Consider the following 26,367-nt stretch of genomic DNA (forward strand, 5'->3'; position numbering starts at 1 on the left):
TGGGCAACCACCACCAGGATGAGGGGAAAGTGCTTCTGATGGCTCAGGGAAAAAGCAGCATTAACAATCATTGGAAGGGACAAGGCAATCTCACAGAGCGCAGATTGCTCGCGGCAGGGCGGTGGGAGGGGGCCAAGGGGAAGGGCTTGCATCGATGTGTGCTCCTCCACCCCACTCAGCCCCACAGCTGATTTACTTCCCAGCACCACAGAAAAACCCACAGTTCACTCTTCCCTCTCATTCTCAGTTTCATTATTCCCTCCAGATAATTTCAGGCTTCTCAGCTGTGAGTGCAGCGTCTCAGCTCCCAGCATTTAAATCCTCAGCTCTGCTCTCACCACAGCTTCACAGACCCCCACTTGTTTCCATACACAGGGGTTCCACAACCCCAAATATTTGGTGCAGCCATTAGCACCCACGGAGCATCAACACCACCACAAAACCAAACTGCTCTAAGCTGCTTTCACTTTGGCAGCCACGTTCTGAAGGGCATTTCAAAGACACTCCAGGTGCTGCTGATGTTCAGGAAGATTTCAATGAGACAGAGCCGACGCGCTGGGGGTGAGGTGACATTAAGACACCACCTCTCATTGTAACACTGTGTGGAGCTGCTCCTGGCTGCAACTTCGGGGCTCCTTTGATGAGAAAACCAGAGCTGTGTGCAGAGGGGCCACGGGTGACCTCGTGACACCAAGAAATTGCAGCAATACATCCGTGCTTTAAAGCTGCTCTTTTGTTGGGCTCCACCAACAGCTGTGAAGGGGTGCCCTGGGAGGCAGCTCAGAGTGTGGGAGCTGATGGGTTAACCCATGACCCACCCTGGGGGTGCTCCAGGCTCAGCCCCCTGCACCTTTCTAACCATTTCACCCATTTGAGATTTCTGTTTCACATTTCAATTTCCTGCAGCACAGTACATTTATCTCTGCTGCCCAGCCAGGTTCTCCCCAGCTCTTCCCCTTATCTTTTCCCCTGTGCAACTGCAAACACCGCTGTTATCTTCATGCGATAAACCCAGCCACGATGCACTGCCTGCCACTGCGCTGTGCTGGCAGCGAGCAGACCTGTGCCCTCACACCAGCATAGCACAGGGAGGTCAAGCAGACACCGTGGGCTCCAATCTGGACACCTCACATCTGATCAGCTAATGCTGGCCCTGGTGTAAGAGGCATCACGGCCACCTCCTGGATGTGCTCCACGTGTGCTGCCCAGGGACACTGCCGGGGTCCCCTGGGTGTCAAAGGAACGGAGCAAGGTTCTGGGTGCCCCCAGCCGACCACCAGAGCCCACCCCACGGCACAGAAGCTCAAATATCCCATCAGCGAGCGGCAGAGTGAGCATCCGGCACTGCCGTGGGAAACGTCATCCCGATAACGGCTTCACCATCCCAGGGAGAAATCGAACAAAACCAACAGCGAGGCCCGGCCGAACAGGTAACAAAGTCACCTTGTTGCCATCTCCGCAGCGCCGGCTGCAGCCCTGCTGTGAGCACGCAGCACCCCCTGCTGCCACCGCCGCTGTGCGGGGACATCGCCGGCAGTGCAGGCGGGCAGGGGCTGGAGCAGGAGGCAACGAACGGGCCGTTGGTTTTGTGAAGTCTTGTAGGGCTCAGGGAACTTCTGAGTCCGTCTCCTTCCCGCAGCCGTGCCCGCACCGCGCGGCAGCACCACCCGGTTACGGATGCCATGACCCTGCTCAGATCGGTTCCGCCTCCTCCTCCACCCTCCCCAGTCCCCCGCTGCCCACCGTGCAGGCTGACACCGCCCAACCTTCGAGGCAAATCGCTTTGCAAATGCCGATCCACTTAACTTTCCAACATCCCTCTCCGGTGAACGGTGCCTCGGTTTATAGATGGGGAAATCGAGGCAGGGAAAAACAAAGGGCTCAGCGGCCGCAGCAGACCAGGGACACGGCGCTCTACCTGTGCCTTAACTACAAAGTCACCTCTGCTCATTAGCAGCTAATTAGAACCACGGGAGGGGAATAGACTACAGGCAGGGCGGAGAGAGGAGGAACTGGGAGAAATACAGACATCAAAACAGATCACATCTGTTTACTCATTCATTGCCATGCCTTGGGCTTCAAGTTCTCTCTCGTCTGCATTGGCCTTGTGTGATTTTGGACGCCCTCTCCCAAATCCACGCAGCTAATAGCTAAGAGTCCCACACCGTCTCAGGAAGGAGCAAATCTGCAACTTTGGGTTAGTCTTGGGAAATCTTATTACTCAGCCCACTAGATTAGAAGAACCCACTAATCTCCACTTGCCAGCCTGCTATCTTTATGGGAGCCCAGATAAGGTATCTGGAAGTTGCTTATTGAGAGCAGCCCTGCAAGCACCACACTGAGACCGGCAGTGGTGTCCAGGAAGGAGCCCCAGGACCCCCATGGGACACCACAGGGCTTAGCCAGGCCCCAACCCCCCCCAACAGCTCCAGCCTTGTGCATGGGACCACCACAGGAAACGGGGAACGTGCTTTTAAATAAGAGGAGGAAATGGTGCCTTTGTGTCAGACAAGTGGAAGAAATCCAGGACCAGGAGACTGCAGAGCCTTTCCACTTCAGACAGCAGGTGCTCTCCAAGATGTGGTTATGGCAACAAAATAAATGATGGATAATTGCTTTTGTGACAACTTGCCAATTAAATTAGACTCAGCAGAATAACATAATGACAATTTGTTATGCTCTGGTGGGCACTAACACACCAATCATAATTAAATGCTATGACTGAAATAGAATGCTGCTGTACACAGGAATATATAACCCCAATTCCCTCCCAGTGAAACATTATAGGTTCAGACTTGATTTCAATTTCTGCAGGATAATAGCATTAGCGCACATCAGAATGAGCTCGCGGTATGCACACAGGCAGCAGCACTGAGACAGCAGCAAGGACAGCCCCAGTGGGACCCCACAGACACCACATCCCCAGCAAGCAATGGGCAGGGGGTGAGCAGCCCCCTCCCAGCTCTGCTCCAGCATGCAGGGATGGGGCCCAGTGTGTGTGCACACAAAGGTGGGAGAAGTGGCCACCGAGAGCCTCTGTCCATATATACTGCCCAGAACCAAAGCCATGACAAGGCTGCCTTCACATGGAAGGTTCCCAGCTCAAACTGTCACAACTGGATCTAACCAACCAAGTCTCTAACAGCTTAACCAGAGCTGCATCTCCAGCCCATTAACTGCCCTCACAAAGCCTGACACTGACATGCTCAGGTCTCCGATTCCCTGGCACAGCTGCAAATTGCTCTGTCGGCTCCCAGCACCAGGCCTGGCCCTGTTACACCCTTTGCTCCCTTACCCAGGGCAGGCAGTGGGGACAACCTGACAGCACGTAACCAGGGATGTGCTGACTGCAGAACACTGGGGAGCAGCTGAAGTGCTCATCCATCAGCCGGGGCACTGTGGGGTCAGGAGGCACCACCCACCTGCACCACTGCATCTCTCTGCAGAGCATCAGCGCAGGACACACATGCAAGAGGTCACTGCTCTACCAGTGCCCAGCCCAGCAGGAGTTCTGCAGAGCAGAGCCCTGATTTGATGAGCACACAGCAGCAAGAGGGGCCTCCCCACAGCACAGCTGGGTTTGCTGCTAGCACTGCTGCAACGAGCCAACTACATGGGCAAGCACAAAGCTCTGAAAGAGAACTCCAGACCTCAGGTGGGGACCTGTGCTTCCTCACAATGCCAGGAGACACCCTCCTTTAGGAACTGACCTAGGCAGACCTTCAGCCTGGCTGTCACAGAGGTACAAAGGGCTGCTCCTCTCCCTCCTGCTTTCAATTCTCTTTTTTGATGCCTCGAGGAGCCCCGTAACCAATACTTTGGCATTTGCCGTCACTTAAAAAGAGCTCTGCAATCAGTAAGGGGAACTGCTGCACACACACCACTCATCTTTCAGGAGGAAAGAGGTCAGCACTCCAGCTCAGGAAAGGTCACACACTGCTCTGTAATGGGGTGTAGGATTGCGAGATGGCAGCAGCTCGGCTCATTAGCGAGCGCTCCACCGCCGGCAGACAGCTCTGCCCCGCACACGGACGTTCCTTGAACACGCGATGCCCCACAGAGGCAAAGGGCAGCGATGCGGTCACAGCTGCGGTTCTGCACCGTGGGGCGCAGTGTGGGCATCCCCCTGCCCGAGCTCTTCGTTCTGTGCCTCGTGCTCAGATTCCGAGCGGAAAACTTGCGCTCCAACCCCGGCCGGCAACTCCATCACAGCCATTTCGCACCGTCAGCCTCCGGCAGGGCACAAACACCGCAACGAACCCACAGACACGAGCACCATCCCGGCCCGCTCCGTGCGCCGGCGCTGCGCGGTCCCCCCCTGGCGGACACGGACGCGGCCCCGCAGGTGGCGGCCAGCAGCGAACCCCCCCCAAAGCCGCTGACCTTTGGCTAACGGCTGGAAGGCAAACACTTGATAAATAATAAATAGCTCACCCCAGGCTTTTTCTCAGAGCCTTTTAATTAAAATAGCAGTTCTTCGAAGGTCACGGTGATTGGCGTTTCAATCCCAGCCCAGCAAACGCATCCATCAATCGCACGGGATCAAAAAACCACAACTCTGCTCTTAATTGCTCTCTCCTAATTGCACCGAGTACTTCAGCTCACGTCCCCACACAGCCGAGCCCCCAGCCCGCTCTGTACCCCAGCAGCAGCCCCAGCCGACACATCAGCTCACCCACAGACTCGGTTTTTCCAGGTAACCCGACCGCGTTTCAGAGCAGCAGCACCAGGGCTGCGGTACCTCCCCAAAGCACAGCTGCACCACCAGGCACAAACTGCTCCGCACCACGGCACACGCAGGTGAGGAAATCAGGCAGGAACCAACAGCCCTTCCCAGAATGGCTCCAGATGGGAGCACCCCACCCAGAGAGCGCCTTCAAACCACTGCTCCCAACACAGAACAGAGCAGAAAAACATTCCAATTTTGTTAGCATGAGCTCTGTATAGAAACTGGCTCACAGCAGACCGCGAGTCACTGCCCTCCTTGGCATCCTACATGTCTTTTTCCTCCACGTGGTGAAGGATAACATAACCCAGCTCTCCAAAGATGCAAGATTGAAGCTGGTGATAGCAGAGGACAGAAGAGGTTCTTTCTGGCTGAAGCAACAACGGAGGCCACCAAGTTGTGAGCAAAGCAAAGTAACCTCTCCATTATGGCACTCAGCTCCATAGCACAACTTTGCACCGTACAATACTTCCAGGTGCAATTTTGGGCAAGTTGGGTGCGTCATCCACAGTAATAATGCAGAACTGGATGGTCAGTGCACTTAACTCGGATTGAAGAGTCACCAAAGCAGAGACACTGAGTGAAGGAGATGTGGAACCTTTGGCCACCAACAACCATTCGTTCCACACAAAGAAAGTGCACAAGAGCCATTTCACATCACAGCTCCCAGCACTTTACTAAGGAGACCAGCTGGTGGCCTTGGCCCTCGTCAAGGCCAAAGAACACTGACATTTAAAGACACCTGCACCCAAATACTTGAAGTGCACGTTTGACTTCTCTCAGCTCATGCATCTCCTCTCCAGTTTTGTTTCACACTGAATCCCATTTTAACTGATTTCTTTTGTCACCACATTACATTTACATTAGCCTCTCTCCCACTGGGGTGGCTCCTAAACTTGTTCTGCTGGATCCTGGCACTGCAGCAGCCTCTGCTCAGGGCTGCCACACGTGGCCTTGGATTCAGGCAGTAATTTACACTCCATGTGAAAGCACCTCGCACAGCCAGGACCAACATCAGCTCTAGAATTACTGAGCAGGATTAGGAATACAGTCTGACCTTCTGAGGGTAACTGAATAATTCTACTGTACTGGCGTTGCTATCAGGAGGTAAATCGTGCCATGCAAAAAGGAAAAAAGAAAAGAGAAAGGAACATTTTTCAATCATCCCTTTTACCTCCTTTCAGTACATATTCAAGTATTTGCTTGAAATACACACAGCACCCGGGTCACAAAACCACCTTGAGGAGAACGGGTGTTGGAAGGCAGGTACAAAAGCAAAAGGAAATCCTGACCTCAGACATAACTTAAAACAGGAGGTTTTGTTGTTGTTGCTTTTCCTTTAGCCTAAAACCAAAACATCAAGTTTACAGACACAAGAATGGAATTATAATCAGCTCTGAACTGTGGTAAGGTTATTTCCTTCTCTGCACCAAAGTTTCAGTGAATTTCTATAAAAGAATTCAACTTTCTCTTCAGCAAAGAGCTGCAATGGTGCACGTTCCACATTGCCAAGGTGTCCAATTTCATTAAGACTTGCTAAAAAACTTCAAAGATCCAGATTATCTGGTATAGTGCTTCATCGTCTTATGAATGTAAGCAAGTGACGAAGCAGAAAGAACATATTAGAACACTCATATAAATAGCAACTCTTCAGAATCAGCTATAAAAAGATGACACTTCTGACAGCTGTTACAATGCATCAAGTAAACAGCATCTGCCATTTCAACAGCAGGACTGTCACGACGCCTGTACCATCAGTGCAAGACGGCACTACTGCAAATAAGACACAGGGTCCCATTTTAAAGGAAATGTTTAATTTTCCATTCTATTTTCCATCTCAAAAGCAACATAATTGAAAATGTCAAGAAAACGTTCCTCAAAGGAAGAGGATCATCTCCTACTTCCTAAGTGGGGAGATGGAAAGAATGTGTGTCACGTGCATGATGGCAGGGAGGCACCACAGCCAGAGTGAGCCATACCCTTCTTCAGAATATTCCTTAGAACCGCCATGCTGTGCAGATGGAAATGCTGGCTCCTGAGCAGGCGAGTATCACGGGCACACAATGCCAGGCTGCAGAATGTGCCAAGACAAGTGCACAGCTGTTAGGATGAAGGATTTTCATTCTGTGTTTCTCTCACTTCTGGCGTCTGCTCCTCCTGACTTTCCTTCTTCTCCTGCAACTCTTCCAACACGGTCTGAAGTTGCAGACGTATAGCAGAACCCCTGGCTTCTGCATCCTGATGATCCTGTTGTGCTACCTACAGTGAACAACAGACTATCAGAATTAAAAATAAAGACAAAATTAACAGGGCTGAAAAAGTTTGTCAAAGCACGACTGAAGAGAGCAACAGAAAGCAACTGCTGGTTTGCTTGCCCAGAGAAGCTGAGAGAGAAGTTCTGACTCATGCTTAGATTATTATAAAGGTACAACACAGTCTCAAGGCACAGCAAGAAACTCAAAATGAGATCGCTGACCTCAAGGTAAAAGATAAAAGCCAGGTGCTGAACTCATCTTCCTGCGTGCTCATAGGACATCTACTTGAACTAGAACCAATTTCTGCTCCTTTCCAGCCTCTCTTATAGCAATAGCACTGTGGATGCTTAGCCCAGAGATGACTGGATAATGAGGAAAAGGAAGAGCAAAAGAAAACAGCTGAATTTAGCTTACTTTATCTGCTCCTCTTCTCTGCAGAGTTATCCCACTGGCTAAAAGGGCTTTTCCCGTTTCTTCAAACAGATTTTCCTCTTCAATTTTTCCTTCTTCTTTCAATTCATTGTATTTCTCAACAAACCTACAATTCAAGATTGTACTCTCACTGTTTTGTTTGCTGACCTGAGGGCAGACAGGGATGAGTTCCAGAAACATTTTTAGCTTAATTTAAAGACCAAAACTCTTACCTTTGACAAGTAGATTTGTAGTTGGGTTGTGACAGATCAAAAGGTTTGGGACCACTGCCATAAATTTTATAAAACTTCCTATTTCAAAACCAAAAAACCAGTGTTTAGAGCAATTATAAACAAACATGTTTGGAGGCAAATTAACACGACCAGGGCCAGTCTACACGAAGAGGCCTTCACCAAACCGTCACTCCTTTTTCCACTGGGCATTAGCCCAGGCACTGAGCCACAGCACTGAGCTCCCACTCACTGACACCCCGCAGTGCCACAGCAGCGCCGCAACTTGAGCTCAGGGGCTTCGCTCGGGTCACACACATCGCCTTAATGCCGCTCCACCTTCCATTGCAGCCCGGCTCCCGGCCGCCTCTTGTTACACACAGCGCCGTGCGGCTCCTCACGGCCCCGCAGCGGCCGGGAGACAACAGACAACACGAGCAGCAACAACAGCGCAACCGCAGCGCCCCGCAGCGGCACAGCCGGGCACACACACACACACACACACACACACACACAGCCGGGCACACACACACACACACACACACACACACAGCCGGGCACACACACACACACACACACACACACAGCCGGGCACACACACACACACACACACACACACAAACACACACACACACACACACACACAGAGCCGGGGGCGCACACACACACACACACACAGACACACACACACACACACCGCGGGCCGTTCCGGTGTCGGTGCGCGGACTCACGCTCGCACTTGGTCCTCGCGGTACAAGATGGCCGACACGCCGCCCGTCGCTTTGCCGTGGCGCGGCCGTGGCTCGCGGTAGAGCGGCTCGCGGAGCGGGGGGAAGGCGGCGTACACGTCGAACCACAGCGGCTTCTGGATGACGCCGATGCGCAGCAGATCGCGGGTCCTGCGGGCAGCGGGCACAGCTCAGGGCCCGCCCTCCCCGCTCGCCCTCCCCGCTCGCCCTCCCCGCTCGCCCTCCCGCCGCCCCCCGTACCGGCTGAACACGCTCCCGCTCTTGTGCATGCGGCTCCCCGCCATGGCGCCGGACCAGGCCTCCCCTAGCGACAGCGGCTCCTTAGCAACGAGCCGACCCGCCACTCGGAAGCGGAAACGCTCTGCCGTCGGGCGGAAGGAGCAGCGCAGGCAGAGGGAGCCGATAGCCGAGCTGCCGATCGGCCCCTCCGCCATTTAAAGGGACCGCGCTGCCGGCCAGAGCCGAGACTGAGAGCCCTGAAATGGGGCCCGGGAGCAGCTTTACCCCGCTGCGCTCCCACAACACGAGCAGGGAGGTGCTGACATGAAGCACGTCCAATATCACCGCCATCCTACCACAGCTGTCAGTTCCGTCCTTCTCCCAGCCACTGTTACATTAAAACACGGCTCTGAAATAAAACTCGTGCTCACAGAGAGCAGAACGCAGGAAAAAGCTGCAGCTGCTCCAGGACAGGACAGGACCCCCCCGCCCTCACGTTTCCATGTAAAATAACAGCAGATAAAAGCAAAACGCCACAGCGTTAAGAGTACGACAGGACTTTATTATCTGAATTACTATTAAACATCTGTAAGAAAAAAGAAAATCACTTATGGGAATAAATCCTACGAGAGCGACACTCACACACACCACAGACCTCTTTGTTGTTGTTCCTTTTAAAACGTTTTTGTATAGAAGCAATAGAAACGTCACTGAGAATTGTACAGCTTGATACGAGAAATGCCTTTTGGCTCCCGAGCCATTGTAGGGGCCGTTCTGCTCGTTAGACCTGATTTACTGTCGTGTTAAAGGAGATACAAACAAACACTCCTCACTGTCCATCGAAAGGATGTTTTGTGCCTCCAAGGCATTTTAAGATGGCCGCAGTGACATCACTCCCAGCTGCGCAGCACAGGCTGAGACAGCCCAGGGCGCGTTGTTGTGGGCACATCCACTGCCCCCAAAGCAGCTCCCAGCCCACAGGAGCCCCCTGCACCGCCTGTCTGTGCTTCCTGCACGCATGGAAACTTCGCTGCGAGTTCAGCCCTTGGTAGCTCAGAAGCACTGGAACGTTTACAAGCTGATCCAATTCCAAGCTTGATTGTTTTCCAACTACGCAGCACTGCTTTGGGCTGGGAGGGAGCAGCGATGGCCTCCCGCTATCTCAGAGCCAGCCCCACGCTGGGGACAGCAGCCCCAGCTGCTCCAGCAGCAAAGCCACAGCTTCACCGTGCCATGTGGGACATGCACCTCTCCAGACCCTGACACTGCACAGGACAGTGCCTCCCCATTACCTCCCTGCACCCCATTCCTACCTTCTAACATCACCTTGGGGATAAGGCCAGTGTGGCACTGCAGCAGCCCCCATTTCAAAGGGGACACCACCACCCTCTCCTTAAAAAGGAGCAGAACCAAAGTCAGGCTCTGACCTGAGGGCAGCTCCTTCAAGTTCCAGCTGTGGTGCAAGGATCCCACAGCAGTGCCGATGGCACATGGCGTCCCTGCATCACTCAGCCCCGTGGCAGCACTCAACAGGTGCGCTGTGGCTGTGGGGGAAAATGTTGGCATCCACTTCAAAGGGGATGCAGGGAGGATTTGGGAGGAGCCCGCCGGGAGCCAGAGCAATGTGGGCTTTGTTAGCAATCCCACAGAGAGGCAGGGACGGCAGTTGCGTGCGTGTCTGGTGGATGAGATTCTGCGTCTGCCGCCTTCACAGCACAAACCTCACAACATTTGTGCTGGTTCACAGGAGCCAGAAAGCAGAACAGGCATGTGTGCAGCCACCTCCTGATTAAGCAGTAAACAGATTACGCTGATAAAGGAGAAGAAAATGTGCTGGCGGGAGTGAATTCTGACTTAGTGCTCATCACTCGTTACTTACACAGGGAAGGAATTTGTTTACGCCATTATTTTTAGCCTGACAACATCTCAGGATGCTGCAGAGATCTGAGCGCTGCCTCCCGGCTGCCCCTGCACTCACTGTCCTGGAGAAACAACCCCCAAGGCTGGCAGTGCTTCTCCTGCCCCACTCCGGCTCATGTGCCAGAAACATCTCCGCCAGCCCCAGCTGCAAACCCCAAATCTGCACCTTATCTATGGTGAGGGACGTCCCTGCCCGGCCCCAGGAACATTACTGGAGCACTGCACAGAACGTGTCCTGGCCCAGCTGCTGCACCAGAGCAGATCCAGCCCTCGGTGCTGCCCCGCAGGGAGCAAGGCAGTGCGGGTCCAACTTCAAGGCAGTTTGAGCGATGCCAAAGGCAAAGATTTAATGCAAAGGGAAATGCCTTGGAAAAGAAGGCCTTTCCTTTTATAAACAACTTATATTATTTGACTATTACCTGATCTGAATCTCTGCTTATTATTCCTACCAATAGTAGAGATAAAGGTTTTTAGTTTCTTCCTTGTGTGTTTTCTTCTCTTGCGTGCGCAGAGGAAAGTTACATCAGATCACCACAGATATGTGTAGGGAAGCTCCGCCAAGCAGCTCTGCAGCCGGAGCATCCCCTTAGCACAGCCCATGTGCACTCTTCTGGTGGCACTGTGTGGGTCCCACACGCAGGAGGGACGGCTCCTCCCTGAGTCCTAGACCCACCAGCCTCTATGCCACAGCTCACACCAGCTGGTTCCTTTTCTTTCCTTTTTTTGGCTGATTTTCTAGATAGAAGTTGTTTTCAAACCTCTGGTAAGAAAACTTTGTGCCTCACTTCAGTGTTTGTACTTCAGAGGAGTACAACAGCAGCGGGGGAACAGCCAAAAAACTGTTATTTTTCGTTGGGTGGTTTTTGTTTTGTTTTTTTCCTTTTTTTTCCCAGCCATCTTCTTATTAAGCCCTTTGCACATTCTGTGCCAGCAATAAACCCCAGCGCTGGGACCTGGAGGGGAGGAGACCAGGAGGAGGGAGAACAGTGTGTGCTCAGCCTCAGCTGCACCACGGCCAGCACCGTCCCATCACGGCGCTGGAGCTGTCACCAGCCACAGCAACACAGCCCTCACCATTTATTGCCCTTCCTTCAGGGTCTCCTCCTCTTCTGGGAGCTGCTGCCGCCGTGCTTGAAAATCTTCATCTGAAAGGTAGAGGCAGATGAGTCAGAGTTTGCAACTACCCCACATGATGCCAATCCCACACCAGCAAGGTGGCACAGTGTGGCATGGCACAACACAGCATAACACAGAATGGCACAGCATAGCATGGCACAGCCTTTCTTACCGCACGAGTGTCCTTCGACATCATCAAGAAGATTTGCTGTGGACGCAGCTGTCCCCAGCCTGAATGTTCTGCTAAGGAAAACCAGGAACTGGTCATAGCACCACAAACTGCTCCTCATAGCCCACAGCTATGGGGGCACCTGGGGACGCTCCTCTCCAAACTGCAGACTCACAGAGTCCCCAGGACCACCTACATTCCCCCAGCAGTCCCAGCTACCGGAGTAAATGGCAACAAGACCCTTTTAGGATACACCTGGTGCTTCAACAAGTGTTTTCTTTTTGACTTCCTCATCTTTGTCTTCTCAGAGAAGGCTCTGGCGAGTTCAAACAGTTTCTTGCGCGTTGCTAGAAGGAAGCAGCCCAGTCAGGGTCTCACCCCAAACTCCCCAAAGAGCTGCCAGGGGTGTGGGGTGGAGAAAGCTATGGGCAAGAGCCAGCAGTGCTGGAAGCAGCCACTGTGGTGCTGGGCACTGAAAGCCAGGTCCTGCCACCAGCAGAGACGCAAGTGGCCCCAGGCCAGAGGTGCTGGTGTTTGTACCCTTTCAGTGGGATTTCTGTGGTATTCCCTACCCATGACTACCCCAGGCCACCCCAGCGGGTCTTGGCCAGCTGCAGTCTGAGTCACACAGCCCAAGGAACTTGTGTTTGTTTTGCAATGGGAGAAGCAAACTGTGACAGGCTTAAGAGGAAAGGGAGGGCTATAGCAAACTCCTCTGCTTCCTCTGCTGGGATTCCCATCACCATCTGCATCACCAACACACGCCACAGTGGTATAATCCACGCACTCCTCTAGCCCATCATGGCCTTCCTGTTGCCAGACTGGAGTCTAGAGGGCAACTCACATTTTCCCATGTGTTTCAGTTTGTCTCTGAATAAGGCATCGTCAGACACAGCACTGCCAGCCTCACTGGTTCCAGGAGTGGCTACATCACCTGAAAGGCAAACATTTGGGCACCATCAGCATGTATGGTCACTGGCAGAGCTAAGTAACAGTGAGCAGGAAAAGAGCACAGCACTCCACACCTGGTTCTGGGTGACAAAACCCCTCCAAGATCTGGGGTGCAGAAATCCATCAGGGAGTGACCCCAACTTACAGCTGAGTGGCTGCATCTCACCCACCCCAGCCCCACTCGGGGACACAGACAGCTACCAGTGCTAATTCTGTCCCCAGGCAGCTGCCTCGCTTCTGAGGTTAATCAGGATTACTTGGGAACAGTCATTACGTCTCCCAGGCACAATCCTCTGTTCCCATCAAGACAGCAGGTTTTGTCACCTCTGGGAACTGGGCCCAGGGGAGGAACAGAGGCAGGACATGGGAGTGGCTGGGTGGGGAGGGCGCAGGCACCCAGCTCCATCACCTGTCTGCCCCACTGCCCTGTGCTTTTAGGAGCTCTGTGCAGCAGGGAGGAAACAGCTGGGTTCCTCCCTACACAGCCACATCACATGGCATGGCACAGCACAGCATGGCACACTGGGTGGAGCTTTGGAGCATCCTGCTGTGCATCTTGAAATTACCTGGTATTATGGAGGAGAAACAGAAATCATTGCTGACAGCAGCACTGGCTGACTTGGATTTTTTTGACTCGTATTTCAGTCGATCTGAAAAACAAAAAGCCCAGATCAGACTCTCGAGCTGGCATGCACAGCTTCATGCTCCTTGTCCATACATGCCCACTGCTCTCAGTAGCAGCAAAGGAACAAGCTCTGCCACACCCCAGGGATGTCAAACATTTCCACAGCACAGCTGGGTGCAATGGGAGCCAGCAGGCAGCTTCCCCACCACCATCACTGCTGCAGCGCAGTGACCGCAGGCACTATGTGGGAGCCCACAGCAGAGGAAGTGAGCGCCACCAAAACACAGTGGTTTTCCAGCTGCAGCGGATGGGGATGAGGTTGACACACCGCAGCAGGAGCAGCCTCCCAGAATGGGGCACGCGCCTGAAAAGCAGAGGACCCTAAAGGTGCTTCTCACCTCTCTCCAGGGCAAGGAGGAAATCCCGGTTCCTTTGCAGCTCCTTCATGAACTCTTCATTCTGCAGGAAGAGTGCAATCCGCTCGTCCTGCAGGTACTGCTTCCACCTCCTCTCCTGCTCCAGGGAGCCCTGGCCCCGTGGCACAGGCTGCCGGCATCCAGGGGAGCCCTGTGCAGGAAGAAACATGGACAGAGGTTGGTCCACGGCCACAGCACAAAGCTGCTGGAGCCCACATCTGACACCAACACCAGGCAGAGCCAGAGGGACATCGCTGCATGGGAGCAGAGCCCCTGATGTGGGAACCATCTGGAAGAGCTCTTTTTCAGATCACATTTTTAATTTAAATACATAGGGTTGAAGCAAGACGTGGAAGTGAAGGAAAAAGGTCCTGCAGCCAGCATCACTGCTTTAATTTTGCCCAACTAAAAGGAGGAGACTGCAATTTCCTGCTGGCACTGCCCCAGTGCTCGCACTCTCTCTCTCACCCTCCCCGACTCCCACTGCATCCATACATATGGAAGAGCAGAGCCACACAGCACAGGATCGATCTCTCCCTTGCCTACAGTATCTATCTACAATATCTACTGCTGCTCTCAAAGTGCCATAAAAAGCAAAGGCACACAATTACCAGGGAAGAGAAGGGCAGCTGCTCCTCTCTCCCCTGAGTCCCAGTGAAATGATACGTTCCTATTCCCAGAAAGGTATTATAGGCTGAGAAGCTCAACTTTCAGGCAATTATATATGGCAATATAAGAGGCTGCCTTCAGCATCAAAAAGGGTAGGGAAAAGCTGATGCATCTGCAGCCGTCCCCAGGCCCCTGACATCCTGGGAGGGCACCAGCTCTGCTGCAGAGGTGCAAAGTGGCTGTGGGATGCCCAGGGGATGAGGAGCAGACAAAGCCAAGCTGGTGCCCACTGAGGCTGTGTTCGGTCCCCACAGGGTGCTGTGGTGCCAGCCTCAGAACTGCCAAGGGGAATATGAGTACCGCGATTTCCCATGAGGACGCTCCCTGGTTTGTAGCAGATTTTGTACCTCACATACACAGTATCTGAGCATCAGGCCTCACTGCTCTGCCCAGGAGCACTGGCTGGTTCTAGCATTTCCCAGCAGAGCAACAGAGCTGATTTTCAAACTGATCAGAAGCAACTCACGGCTCTTGGTCATGCCACAGGGGCTCGGAGTTGGTGCTCACCTGTGCCCGGGCAGCTTGCTGGGGCAGGATGCGCAAGAAGTCCTCAGGAAGGTTGCCCAGCAGCGGTGGGTTCCAGTTCCTGTAGCGTCCAGGCCCCGGCACATCCGTCCTGCAGTGAGCACAGCCAGAGCCTTCAGCCAGAGGGAACTCAAACACCACCAAATGGTATTACACAGCAACCCGTGTCAACAGCCACCTGCTCAGCTCTCCAAGTGTATTCAGGGAAATCTCACTGTGCCTATCTTACAAGCCCACATTCACAGCTGCCAGAGAAGAGCTGAACTCCAGGGCTCTGTCACAAGCCTGGCTGCACTGGCCCTGCAGAGAGCACACTGCCCTTCCCTGCCACAGGCATGAGGGCTCCTAGTACCAAGAGATAAAGAGACACAAGCCCCAGCCTCACAGCACCTGGTGTTTCCCAGTGGCAGCAAGCACTCCCTGCACACAGCAGCTGATTTTTGCCATTCTACCCACTCCATGAGCAACTCTCTCACCCCCTCAACTGTTTATGTTTTAGGGCCATTTTTTATCCAGCTGTGAGCTTCCTGCATCCCCCTTGACTTCACAGACTCACCTGGGTGGGGGGGTGGGAGGTGCACGTGGACTGCCCAGCACCTGGCTCTCATAGGCTGGGGGGGAGTACACTGGGGGAGGTTCCTCATCCGAGCTGTCTGGCTCCAGTGTGCGCTCAAGGATCTGGGGAGAGGAGGAGAGGGAGAGGATGAGCTGAGCAGTGCTGCAGGAAGGATGGGAGCCAACATGCACTGGGCAAGTTTGGGGCACTGTTCTGTAGGGAAGAGGCACAGTGTTTTGGCACTGTGGGGCAGGAGCCAAAGGCCTTCTATTGATTTTAGGGAAGAAATGAGGGAGAAGAGTGGCCAACCAGCCAGGCCGCATGCTACAAACTGGCCAAGCCAGCATTCAGATGGTTGTCAAGTGGCACCTATGTCAGCCACAAAGTGCAGCTGCAGGCCTGCAAGGACACCAGCCTTGCTGTCCTTCCCTTACACCCTGTTGTGCAGGGGCCAGAAATACAACAGAATGAGCCCAAGCCAGACACAGCAGTACCTCGGGGGGAATGCTGTCCTCTGAGTCCGAGCTGTCCTCACAGCCACTGCCATCCAGGTTCATCTGGAGGAGCTGGTCGATGGTGGCATCCACAGCGCCGTTGTTGGCCCTCAAAACACACTCGATGATGTCGTAGTCCATACTGGGGAACATGGTCTTGAAGTCCTCCATGGCCTGGTTGAACTCCAGCCGGCGCACCTGCCTGGCGGGGCGGCTGTTGTTGAGCTCCTGTGCCGAGGAGCCGCCGCGTGAGCCGCCATTGCTGCTGCTGCGCCGAAAGAGGCTGGTCATGGCGTGGGCCTGGTGAGGTGGGCACCTCGTCACGGGGCACGGCCCCGGCTGCTGGCCGGCAGCATGGGTGGGCAGCAGGGGCACTGCTCCCCACAGCCACAGCTCCGCACGTCAGCCCCCGGTGCGCTGCAGCATCCCAGCACCTGCGGGCACAGAGAGATGTCACAAAGGCACCTTCGGAGAGACACGGGACCCCAAGGATGGGGGCAGCTTTGGGCTCCCCAGAGTCAGGAGCAGCAGCCGGACTGAAGTACAAGGCACATTTTTGGCAGCCACCTTCGTATGAAGCCCACCTCAGAAATCCCCCTTCTGGTGCTTTTTGCTTCCTATTTAAGGACTGGGATTTATAACTTCTCTCTTTTGTGGTTCTACCCTACTTGCTCAGCCTCGGTGTGTGGCCAGGAAGCTGCAGGCAGGGGCTGCACAAGGGCACTGTCAGTGTGAAGAATGCACCCAGGGCACAGCAAGATCTCAGAGGGGGAAATTCAATTAAACTCAAACTACTCAGCTGCACCCCCGTGTGTGCAGCACGTCCCCCAGGAGGGCAGCCAGGAGCTCGGGTCGCTGTGCCAGGCACCGCACAAAGCAAACACTGCAGGGGGAGAAAAATGGCACCACTTCCACTGCAGAGGGCCCCACAGATTGAACATTCCCAGGTTTGACGTTTGTTTATAAACACGGTGAAATCTCTCTTTAAAATAAAAGATGGAGTCATCTCAGTGCAGGGGGCTAAAGCATTTTGCAGTGCAGCAAATCGACCCTTGGGAAAAGCCACCAAATCCAAGATTAACATTCGCTTTAAAACCATAAACAGATTATATACAGCTACTGCCTCCCATTTGGAAATGCGGGGACAAATTCAGTTCTGGATTAACTCCGCCGTTTAAAAAGAATTACCCCAAGAACACTTTTGATCCGTAATATCATTTTCAAAGGCTTTTTCCCAAGTAGCAGGCGGAGAGTTCAAGATAACTGTCCCTACATTTGTATTTAATTGAGAAGAACATGCCAAGCACATTTCTTAGTAAAACACTGCATAATCAGATTGAAACCCATTAAGCAGAGCGGCAGCCTCTGAAGGTCACTTGGTGCCCCACGCCCTGCGCAGGGCCATGCTGCACATGGGAGCCCAGCCTTGGGGATCACCAGGTTGCACCTCATCCCATCCCTGTCGGTCAGGCTTTGCTCTGGCACACTGGGAGCAGTTCTGAGGCTCTGGGCAACTTGGTTCCATTGAGCCCACACCAGATAGCGTGACTGGGAGCAGCTGCCTGCGGAATAATTGAAAGCTTGTGGTACTAAGATGAAAAAAAAAGTGAGGGATGGGGACATCTGAATGCCAAAAAGGCTCTGCTGCATGTCTGGCTCTGAGTAACACTGAGGGACTGCACTGTGAAGACATCCTGCTGACGATGTGGAGAAATGAAAAGCACTACATCATCATGAGTTAAAATCTGGAGAAAAGCAAGTCACCTATTGGCACGACAACAAAAAAGCTGAAAGTTCCATGCCCAGGATTCTCCTCTGTCCCTGTGCTCAAGGTGGGAAGCAGAATCTCCACTGCTGGCTGCTGCCTCGATGCCAATGAGGGGCTGGGAGTGCGCCAGGAAAAGCAAAATCCTTTAGATTGCCCAAAAAGGAAGGAAGAAAGTTGGCAGCCAACCGTGACCCGAAGCGAGGGCACAGCCCAACACTGTGCAGAATGGACCTGTGGCGTGGGCTGCTGTCTGCAGGCTCACCTCCATAGGCTGCAGCTGCACCACACAGCAGGCCATGCCCATGGAGTGCCCACAGCCACGCTGCTCCAGGCACAGGGCTGGCACAGCCAGGTGATCCCAGTGGCCGGGCAGTCCGTAGCTCCATGCTGGGAATAGCAGTTGCTCAGCTCTGCTGAAAGCAGTCCTGGCAAAGGAGCCAACAGCTGTAACAGCAGCAGGACCGACTGCTCCCAGCCCTCACGGCTCAGCCTTGGCAACGATGTGAAGGGGAATGTTCTTTCCCAATGTCTGCTGTGGCTCAGACAACAGATGGGGTTGTTTAAAGGCAACTGAACAGGAACAGCCCCTTTTCCCCTGCTATTGCCATGCTGTGTTCGTAGGCTGTCCCTACTCAAAGCTTGGGAGGGAAAACTCTCAGAGTAAGACTCAAAGTGGAGGCGTTAAGCCAAAACTCAGTGCTTCAGCCCCAGGGCTCTGCCTTCAGCCAGGCCCCTACAAAGGGACTACACTGCAATGGATCTTGGAGCTCGGGGACTGCTCGGTGTTGGAGGTGTCTGCCCAGCACCAACTGTAATAGGATTAAAACCAGTATGAAAAGGAAATGATTGGGAACAAAAATTAGTGTGTACCAGCACATTGAAATTCAGAGCACACCCCAGGGACTTGCAGGATGTGGCTGCGTTAAGTCTCCAAAATCTCCTCTGCCACCTTTCTGTTCACTCCAGCAGCCACACACACACCTCCAGGTCTGTGCCCACACTCTGATCCTTTCACACAGAACCAGGCAGGCATATGAGGTGTGTTTGAGGGTCTGCCTATAGCACAGGCACAGTCTGACAACCTGGCTGAGGACATGGGTGGGTTTGGACTTGAGCACTTATCTGGCAGCTGTGGTGCCCTCCTTGAGGTGCCGGAGTCCCACACTGGGGTTTCCCTGTGGCTAATCCCAGATTTTATGTGCATTTGCCACGCCACAATTACAGCCCCCACCCTTCCAAATGAGGCTTGTATTAATGAGGTAGTGCCAGATCTTAATCAAAAGCCTGCCTGCCTGGTGAGGCTGCCTCGCACAGGATTCATTGGAGGTAATTTGATCTTGGTAGGACGACATTCCTGAAATAGTTGAGGGAATTCGAACATGAAATCAGGTTTCCAGGAAGGGATTAAAGAAAAATAGGTCAAGCAAGTGCGAACAATGAAAGTAACCCTGTATCCCTCCGTATGGGTTAAACGCATCTCTGTTCAAATCTGTCTGGTGTCAACGTGTCATAAATTAGAAGCAAGAGGCTGCCGAAAGCAGAGGGGCAGATAGAAGGTTATCCCGCAGGGTGGCTGAGCTGCTGTGACCTTTCCTCCTCCAGCTTTCACTGCTGACATCAAAATGCATTGGCCCCAGCTGGGAGATCGGCGTGTGCTGGGGCTTGGCTTAAAGGTGGCAGAGGGCAGGCGGCCGTGCAGGGACGTGCCCTGGGTCAGCGCTGCCCTAAGCTGCATCACTGGCTTGCTTTGCTGCACAAGCATTGGTGACCTCAGCTGCTCCTTTGTTGTCCAAGCACTGTGACCAGTGCCGGCATCCCCCTGTTTCACACCCATGCGGAGGTGCCAGAGCCAAACTCAAGCTCAGAGTCCCCTTCCAGCACTCTGCTTGCCTCAGTTTACCCATCTGCACGCAGCCAAAGGTGCCAGCCATCCCTGCAGCGCTCTGGGGCTGCTCACGGACACACTGCTGGTGCCAACACTGCACTGCAGGCAGTCCCGTCCTGCAGAGCCCTCACGCCATATGGCGCACAGCCCCGTCCTCAGCCACTTATCCCTCCCTTTGTGCTCCTGGCTCAGCACAAACCCTTGCACAAAAGCACTGGGGAGCTGCAGAAAGCAAAGAAAAGAAATTCTTGCAGAGACAAAGGTGCTCAGCTCTGGCAGTTTGGGAGCAGGTTTTGTCAGCCCTGCACCTCACTGCTTCCAAGCTTGCACAGGAGCTCAGCAGAAAGAGAAACAATGATTTGGGACAGGCAGGCACTCAGGGTCTGACCAGTGCCAGCACCATGACACTGTGGTGCCGCAGGGCCTCCAGTCCCCAAGATCTAAGGGCCATCACTCAATGCGCAAAGGAACAAAAATGGGTATTGATTCACCGAAGGCTGCGTGGAGCCGAATGAACGCAGAAGTTTCTATGGAAACAAAATGAGTGGAGTGAAACTCTCACTCATGGGCATGGTAAATTATTTACCAGGACAGGCCCTTGTCCATTAGGATCTGGTAAAAAAGATTTAGAAGTGGTCATTATGTGGGCTGTGCAGAGCCGCCTCGGTCAGGTCACCGAGATCACGGACACTGAAGAGGGCAGACATAGGGTGGATGAAACCTTCCACTGCAGCTCGAGGGCAGCTCAGAGCCCCGTCCTAGAGTCAAGCACTGCAGACAGAAAGGATTAATTAAGCAGCAAACGGGAGTTCCTGGGTTTATGAGTCACTAAGCCATATGGCCAATGGAAGCACTGTAAAAGCACCGAGCTGATAATCTGGGCATTGCCATGCCCTTGTTGTCCTGGGACACGGCATCACAGTGTAACCATGCTGTTCTTCTGTCTTCCCTCGAGCTGGGTGACATTGCTCAGCAGAGGAGAACATGCCTGGAACACTACACCTCGCCTGGGACTGACAGTTAATTACTGACAAGGCAGCCCTCCACTGAAGGAGCGCCAGGAAGGCTTCCCAAGGACCCTCCAGCACACTGCGGCTGCAGGAGGGGGAGATAAAAGCCCTTGAAAGCCACAAGATCATGTTCGCTGCGCTCTTTCTGCTCCACCACAGCACATCAGGATTTGACATGGGAATGATACACATCCAAAAGCCAGGACAGTGCCTGGAGAAGTGTTCGGCCCTTTCCAGGGTCGCTTTGCTCCAGCTGCCAGTGACACACAGGCCATGTGCTCCAGCAGCACACTCTGCCCAGCCACCAAACTAGGGCGCACTCTTCCTCCCAGCCCACTCTCACTTCTACTTTGTTATTTTTAAGTTTGCATAATTAATTCACACGCAGCTCCGTTGCTGCACTGTCCCAGTTGCTTCGGGCTCATCTGACAGCTGCAATTATCAGCCAGGGAGGCTAAAAGTAGCGAGGATTTTATAAGCAGTGGTTTAGGACAAGCTAGAACGCTCCATCAGCACAAGAGGATTAACGTGGCACCGCAGCTGTGCTGTCCGTCTGCCTGCTCCCAGCAGGGCCATGAGCCCTCATGGGACCCCAGAGCTCCACATCCCCTCTCCAACATCACTCTCATTCCTTCCCAAGAACAGGGAGCCTGGAATTTTCCCCATGGGATGTCCCCGTGCCCCATCCCCACCAGTGAGCCCCAGATCCAGTACCTTGTAGCACACCCGCCAAGCTATGGACCTCCTGCGCACGCTGTCCTCGTGCCACAGCTCCACTGCCACCTGGAAACAGGGAGAGAGAAAACAGTCAGAATGGACTCCATAAGTGAGTCAAACTCTGAGATCAGCTCGGGGCTGGAACATTACAGTGAGCGAGCCGCAGCTGCGCCCTGCTCCACTTTCTGTGGACAATCTGCCCTCTTTCCCCTACTACCACCATATCTGTATATGTATATATATGTATATATAAGACAAGGGCAGGGATGCACGAGATGTCAGAAGGAAGAAATGCCACCTCTGGGATATGGAGCTCATTTTCCAGCAACTCAATGGAACTGGGCTGGGAGGAAGCACACGGTGCCAGAGAGACATGGGAGTGCAGTCAGGCACCCATGGGGCATGGCACAGCACTGGGTGAACTCTTTCATGGCAACGGAAGCTGCTCCATTTATGTATGACACCTCCAGATGCTGACAAAATCCACCTGGTCTGGAGCCAGACAGGAGAGCAGCTGAATGCACTGTGGGATTGTCACCAATGCCAATGAGGGCAAAAACCTCCATGGTGATGCCCCAGCAGCTCCCAGCCCAGCAGCATTGCAGGGCCGTGGAGCAGCCCAGGTGGGAGCAGCAGCACCCTGCCCACAGAGGGGACATGGCAGCATGGCGCTTGGGAAGCCACCAGGGCTTCTCCTTTCCTGCTGGCTTGGATTTTAAGACACTTGTTTGTTTGTTTGTCGCTGGGCAACCAAGAGAGGATGGAAAAAAAAAAATCAATATCACATTGTCACCTATGAGTCACTGCTCCCAGCTGGATGAAACACCCCATTCTTCCCCAAGACACTAGGGAAGCCTTGGGGAAAGGGGAGAAGAGCCTGAGGTGCCCCACGGCCACCAGCACTACCCCCAGACCTGTGCCCCATCCTCCTCCTGGTGCCCACAGGCCAGGACACCGGCTGGTGGCCCTGGGATGATTTTCCAGGGCCTTGAAGGCGGTGAAGGAATTTGCATTCATATTTGCATTTCCTAATTGCGCCTCCGGGTTTCCTGGGACAGCAGCCGGGTTTGGTTTCCATGGCAGGTTTTGTGCGGGCTGGGAGAACCGAGGAGGGCACAAAGGGGCCACAATGGACCTGCCACTCACCAGCATCAAAGGCAGCACCGGGGAGGGGGCACCACCACATCCCCCCCAGCACTGCCAGCGCCAGACCACGGAGCCCTGGAGCGGGCAGTGCTTGGAGGACTGCGGTGGCTTTGGCACAGCTCATGCCTGCTTGGGACGTCGGTTTCTGTTTATTTTAAAGGTTGATGGTTTCAAGGAAAGGCACTGCAGGGCCTCCTGGCACCTCGTAGCCTATTCCCAAAATGAGAAGTTAATCAGAAGCCTTGTTTTTTAACATTTTCCAGTTGAAAAGTCAGTGCGTTTTGGTGGTTAATACGTGCGTCAGGAACAGCTAACAGCACGGATGTTCAAAAGAAGCTTTAGAAAAAAAAGCAGTTTGAAATTTAAACAAAGTGTCTCAACTGACCAGATCCCAAGTTTCTCGAGTTACACCACACCAAATGAATGTCTGAATAAATAAATTGTCGGTTGACCTTCTGTCCTGACTGTACGTGGAACTCAGCCCAGCAGCAGCCGTCCTCACACCAGCAGCTGCTCGGGGCCTGCACCAGCAAAGCACCCGCGTGGAGCAGCAGGTGGGGTAGGGGCGAGGGGGGTTTGCTCTGGTAGTGCTTGAGTGTTGCAGCCCCGCAGATCCACAGGGCTGAGCACGGCACAGCTCAGCACGGCACAGCTCAGCACGGCTCCCTATGGCACAGCAGGCCCACTCCTGGTCCCATGGAGCAGGCAGAGGGAAAGGGCAGGAGCAGCTCCACTGCATGCTGTGGTTGACAGTCCCTCAGCAGAAAATCCCGGGGCAAGGACTAGTTTGGAGCAGTTTGGCGATGCCTTTTTATTAAGTTCCCCATGAGAGTTGCCATTTGATCACCCTCTTCTCACACACTTTTACCCCTCGTGCCATGAGCACCAACAAAAGCTGCCACATCCCCGCCACAGCCAGATCACACTCACCAGAACTTGACTTAAATCTAACCCGCAGATGCCTGAGATGACGGAATAGAAAGGCTCTGAGCTCCAAGTAACAGGCAGAACAGCCACCACAAGCCACCAGAGCCACAGCATTGCCACTCATGCCCACAACACCCACTGATATCGACAGCGCACACAACCCAAGGCGGAAGGCAGCAGCACACAGCTCCTACCCTGAGACTTCATCCTCATGGCAACAAACCGAGCTCAAACCACCCTCCAGCTCCTTGGCCTTCCTTGTCCAAACAGGGTTGTCATCCACACACAGCATCCCCGTTATCTTTACTTGCACAATGTGCTTTGGTGAGAGCTGATAAGTGCTCGCTATCACTGGGGGACGCCACATACCACTGTACACCCCCACCAGTCCCACGGTGCCCACACACACGGCCTGGAGCCCTGCAAAGGGAAACCCCACTCTGTGACACTGCGGATCCCACTGGGTGCTGGTGCCTGGGTGAGGGGCTGCTCAAGGGGAGCGAGATGGAGGAGGCAAAGAGCAAAACCTTCCCTGGGTGCCACCTGCCCCCGGGCGCTCCCACAAGGCATCCCTAAAGCGAGGGTCAGTCCAGGACAACCGGGTTTCCTCCTAGATATTGTCACCCCCACGTTTATTTTCAGTGGCAGCAGTGGGAGGAGGTGTGAGGAGTTGGTGCGACTGCTGCTTCTTTCTAAATAATAAAAAGGAATCTTACAAACTGCCTGAGGAGGCTGACAACGCTCCAGAGCTGCTTTGAAGTGCTGATTTCCAGGGGCGAGGCAGCTCTCGCTCTTCTCTGTTGCTGTTCACTAACGAAAACTAAACGAGGAGCCCCGGGGTCACACGGAGCCCCTGAAACCTCCGTCCCCCCCCGAAGGGCAGCTCAGCACTCAGCCCGAGGGCCACAAACTGCTCCAAGACCACTCAGTGCGTGCGGGGCCTGACACACCTCCCGCGTTGAGCTCCTCGATCCGACCCCAGGAGCGACGTCCGGGGTTGAAGTGCCTCGCTCTGTTAATGGGGAGCGGGGACACGGGGCGGCGTGCTGGCACGGGGCAGCCAGAGCCCGCAGGAGAGCGCCGGGTACGGCCGCAGGGCAGGACCCCCCGCAGCAGCAGCACCTCAGGCCGCGATGTGCAGGGCCCGCTGTGCCGCGGACTGAGGCACCTCGCCGCGCTGTCCCGCACCCCGAAGGGCTCCTCCCGGGGCGGAACGGCCTCGGCGGGCGATGCCCGAGGGGCGCAGCCCGGCACCGGGACGTCCGCTCCGCTCCGGGCGGCGAGCAGCCGTGGCCCGGCCGCGGTGCCGGTCGCTGGGAGGCGGCTCTCCCCGGGGCCGGGCCGCCGCCGGAGCCGCCGCGGCTTCATCCCGCGCTGGGCCGTGCCCGCCGCTCTCCTCCCCGCGGCTCCGTCCGGCTGCCCCGAGAAGCCGCGCCCAGGCCCCGCGGTGGCCGAACCGGCGGCCCCGTCCCCCGCCCCCCCCGCGGGTTCGGCCGAGCCGGGGGCAGCGGACGGGCCGTGCTCGGGGCCGCGGACCCCACCGCTCCCGCCCGGCCCCGCCGAGGCTCCGCGCCGCGGCCCGCACAGGCCGGGAGGCACCGCCCGCCCCGCTCGGCCCGACCGCGGCGCACAAAGAGCCGAGCCCGGCCCGGCCCGGCCCGCCCCCCTTACCGGCGCTGCGGGGGCGGCGGCAGGCACGAACCACGCCGGGAACCATGGAAAGGAGCCGGGACGGGAGACGGACGTGGCTGGCGGGCGGGCGGGGGCGGGGGCGTTCGCCGTGCCCGGCGGCTGGGGGCGGCGCGGCGGGGCCGGGGCCGGGGCGGCTCGGGGGGGGCGCGGGGCCTAGCGGCGGCCGGGCCGAAATGCAGCCGGGGCCGGCGGGACCCCTGCTCCCCCCGGGGGCACGGCACCCCCCGCCCCGTCGCGGAGCTTCGCGGCCCGTTCTGCCCGACCGAGGCGTCGAGGGCAGCACCGCCCGATCCGCGCAGGCCTCGGGGTGGGCCTGGGCTCGGTGCGTTCCCCGCTGCGCCCGGAGCGGCTGCGGGAGCTGCCGGCCCCATCGCTGCTCCCGGGCCGTGCTGTATCCGCAGGGTGGCCCGGGTCCCGGCTTCCAGGCCCGAGTACCCCCACCACGGTGAGACGGCGCTCCTGTCCCGAGGGCTGCACATGAGATACGGATTATAACAAAGCATCACTTCAACCACAAATAGAAAGCAGCCGCCTCCGGGATCCATTGCTACAGCATCTGACAGCTTGCAGCCATACCACAGAACAGCTTAGGACAGGAAGCGATCTCCTCTTACAAATTACAGGAGTGAATTTACATAGGGCAAATGCTTCCCGTTTTGTAGAGACCAGAGCGAGACCGCATACGGCAGCAGCTGAACACCTCGCAGCTCTCCAAACCCTTCCCGACGTGCTGCCGTTTCCCAGAGGGAGGAAACCTGTGCCTCCCAGGGCGCCCGCCAGGGTCAGGGTCAGCCAGACCAGCAGGGAGCACGGCTGTGGTGCTGGACCCTACAGCACACGTTCGGGATGGTCCGAGGATCTCGCAGCTCAGCCCTCTGTGCAGAAGTTTTTTTCCCCACTCAGTCATTTCATCCACGTTTGGCAGCTCAGCAGTCCTTTGCCTGGGTAAAAATCTGCAAGGCTTTGACAGGGAACACAGACAGCAGTGAGAGCAAAAACATTAGAGGCACATCCTTGGCTTTCAGTGAGTACAAGTACATATGCCACAACATTTGCCTTCCCCAAGTTAAATACAGATCGGTGCATCCTCAGTGCCTTGCAGCGAGCTTTGTGACTGAAATATCTTGTTCGAGTCCAGCCTCGCTTCAGAGGAAGCAGGCGATCAAATTTCTTTATGTCCTTTGATACGGA

The 26,367-nt window shown here is 55.0% G+C and overlaps 3 protein-coding genes across 4 annotated transcripts; all 3 read right to left on the reverse strand.

Moving 5' to 3' along the window:
* Nucleotides 1–6,523: 6,523 nt before the first annotated feature.
* MRPS23 (mitochondrial ribosomal protein S23) lies at nucleotides 6,524–8,734 on the reverse strand. Its single transcript, XM_015881206.2, has 5 exons — nucleotides 8,612–8,734; nucleotides 8,354–8,521; nucleotides 7,626–7,703; nucleotides 7,396–7,519; nucleotides 6,524–6,985 (listed from the first exon to the last, which is right to left on the reverse strand). Exons 1-5 carry the CDS (start codon nucleotides 8,653–8,655, stop codon nucleotides 6,830–6,832), a joined length of 570 nt encoding a protein of 189 aa, XP_015736692.2. The 5' UTR covers nucleotides 8,656–8,734; the 3' UTR covers nucleotides 6,524–6,829.
* Nucleotides 8,735–9,131: 397 nt separating this feature from the next.
* On the reverse strand, nucleotides 9,132–16,465 carry CUEDC1 (CUE domain containing 1). 2 transcript variants are annotated; one of them, XM_032448415.2, is made up of 10 exons: nucleotides 16,032–16,465; nucleotides 15,538–15,659; nucleotides 14,964–15,072; nucleotides 13,770–13,938; nucleotides 13,313–13,396; nucleotides 12,640–12,729; nucleotides 12,049–12,142; nucleotides 11,799–11,857; nucleotides 11,585–11,655; nucleotides 9,132–11,463 (listed from the first exon to the last, which is right to left on the reverse strand). In XM_032448415.2, exons 1-9 carry the CDS (start codon nucleotides 16,320–16,322, stop codon nucleotides 11,588–11,590), a joined length of 1,086 nt encoding a protein of 361 aa, XP_032304306.2. In that variant the 5' UTR covers nucleotides 16,323–16,465; the 3' UTR covers nucleotides 9,132–11,463; nucleotides 11,585–11,587. The 2 variants fall into 2 exon arrangements, with proteins under 2 accessions (XP_032304306.2, XP_015736689.2); XM_015881203.3 differs by having other exon boundaries at nucleotides 9,132–11,655.
* Nucleotides 16,327–26,083, reverse strand: LOC146757372 (uncharacterized). The gene is made up of 5 exons (XM_085522428.1): nucleotides 25,861–26,083; nucleotides 25,229–25,762; nucleotides 24,435–25,160; nucleotides 21,409–21,477; nucleotides 16,327–16,465 (listed from the first exon to the last, which is right to left on the reverse strand). The coding sequence occupies exons 1-5, from the start codon at nucleotides 26,081–26,083 to the stop codon at nucleotides 16,434–16,436; spliced, it is 1,584 nt and encodes a 527-aa protein (XP_085378554.1). The 3' UTR covers nucleotides 16,327–16,433.
* Nucleotides 26,084–26,367: the final 284 nt, after the last annotated feature.

The sequence above is a fragment of the Coturnix japonica genome, chromosome 22 (genome assembly GCF_054131305.1).
Source record: "Coturnix japonica strain WE chromosome 22, WE-NBRP24, whole genome shotgun sequence".
NCBI lineage: Eukaryota > Metazoa > Chordata > Aves > Galliformes > Phasianidae > Coturnix > Coturnix japonica.

Coding starts and splice junctions, on each gene's coding strand:
- MRPS23 (XM_015881206.2), bottom strand. CDS start 8,655: ATGGCGGGGAGCCGCATGCACAAGAGCGGGAGCGTGTTCAGCCG. Junction 7,704..8,353: donor CGCGAGGACCAAGTGCGAGC/GTGAGTCCGCGC, acceptor GTTTTGAAATAG/GAAGTTTTATAAAATTTATG. Junction 6,986..7,395: donor AGAGAAGAGGAGCAGATAAA/GTAAGCTAAATT, acceptor TGTTCACTGTAG/GTAGCACAACAGGATCATCA.
- CUEDC1 (XM_032448415.2), bottom strand. CDS start 16,322: ATGACCAGCCTCTTTCGGCGCAGCAGCAGCAATGGCGGCTCACGCGGC. Junction 15,660..16,031: donor AGGACAGCATTCCCCCCGAG/GTACTGCTGTGT, acceptor TCCTCTCCCCAG/ATCCTTGAGCGCACACTGGA. Junction 11,858..12,048: donor CACTTGTTGAAGCACCAGGT/GTATCCTAAAAG, acceptor CAGAACATTCAG/GCTGGGGACAGCTGCGTCCA.
- LOC146757372 (XM_085522428.1), bottom strand. CDS start 26,083: ATGACTGAGTGGGGAAAAAAACTTCTGCACAGAGGGCTGAGCTGCGAG. Junction 25,161..25,228: donor CCCGCCCGCCCGCCAGCCAC/GTCCGTCTCCCG, acceptor CCGCCCCCGCAG/CGCCGGTAAGGGGGGCGGGC. Junction 21,478..24,434: donor CGAGGAGCTCAACGCGGGAG/GTGTGTCAGGCC, acceptor CCCTGTTTCCAG/GTGGCAGTGGAGCTGTGGCA.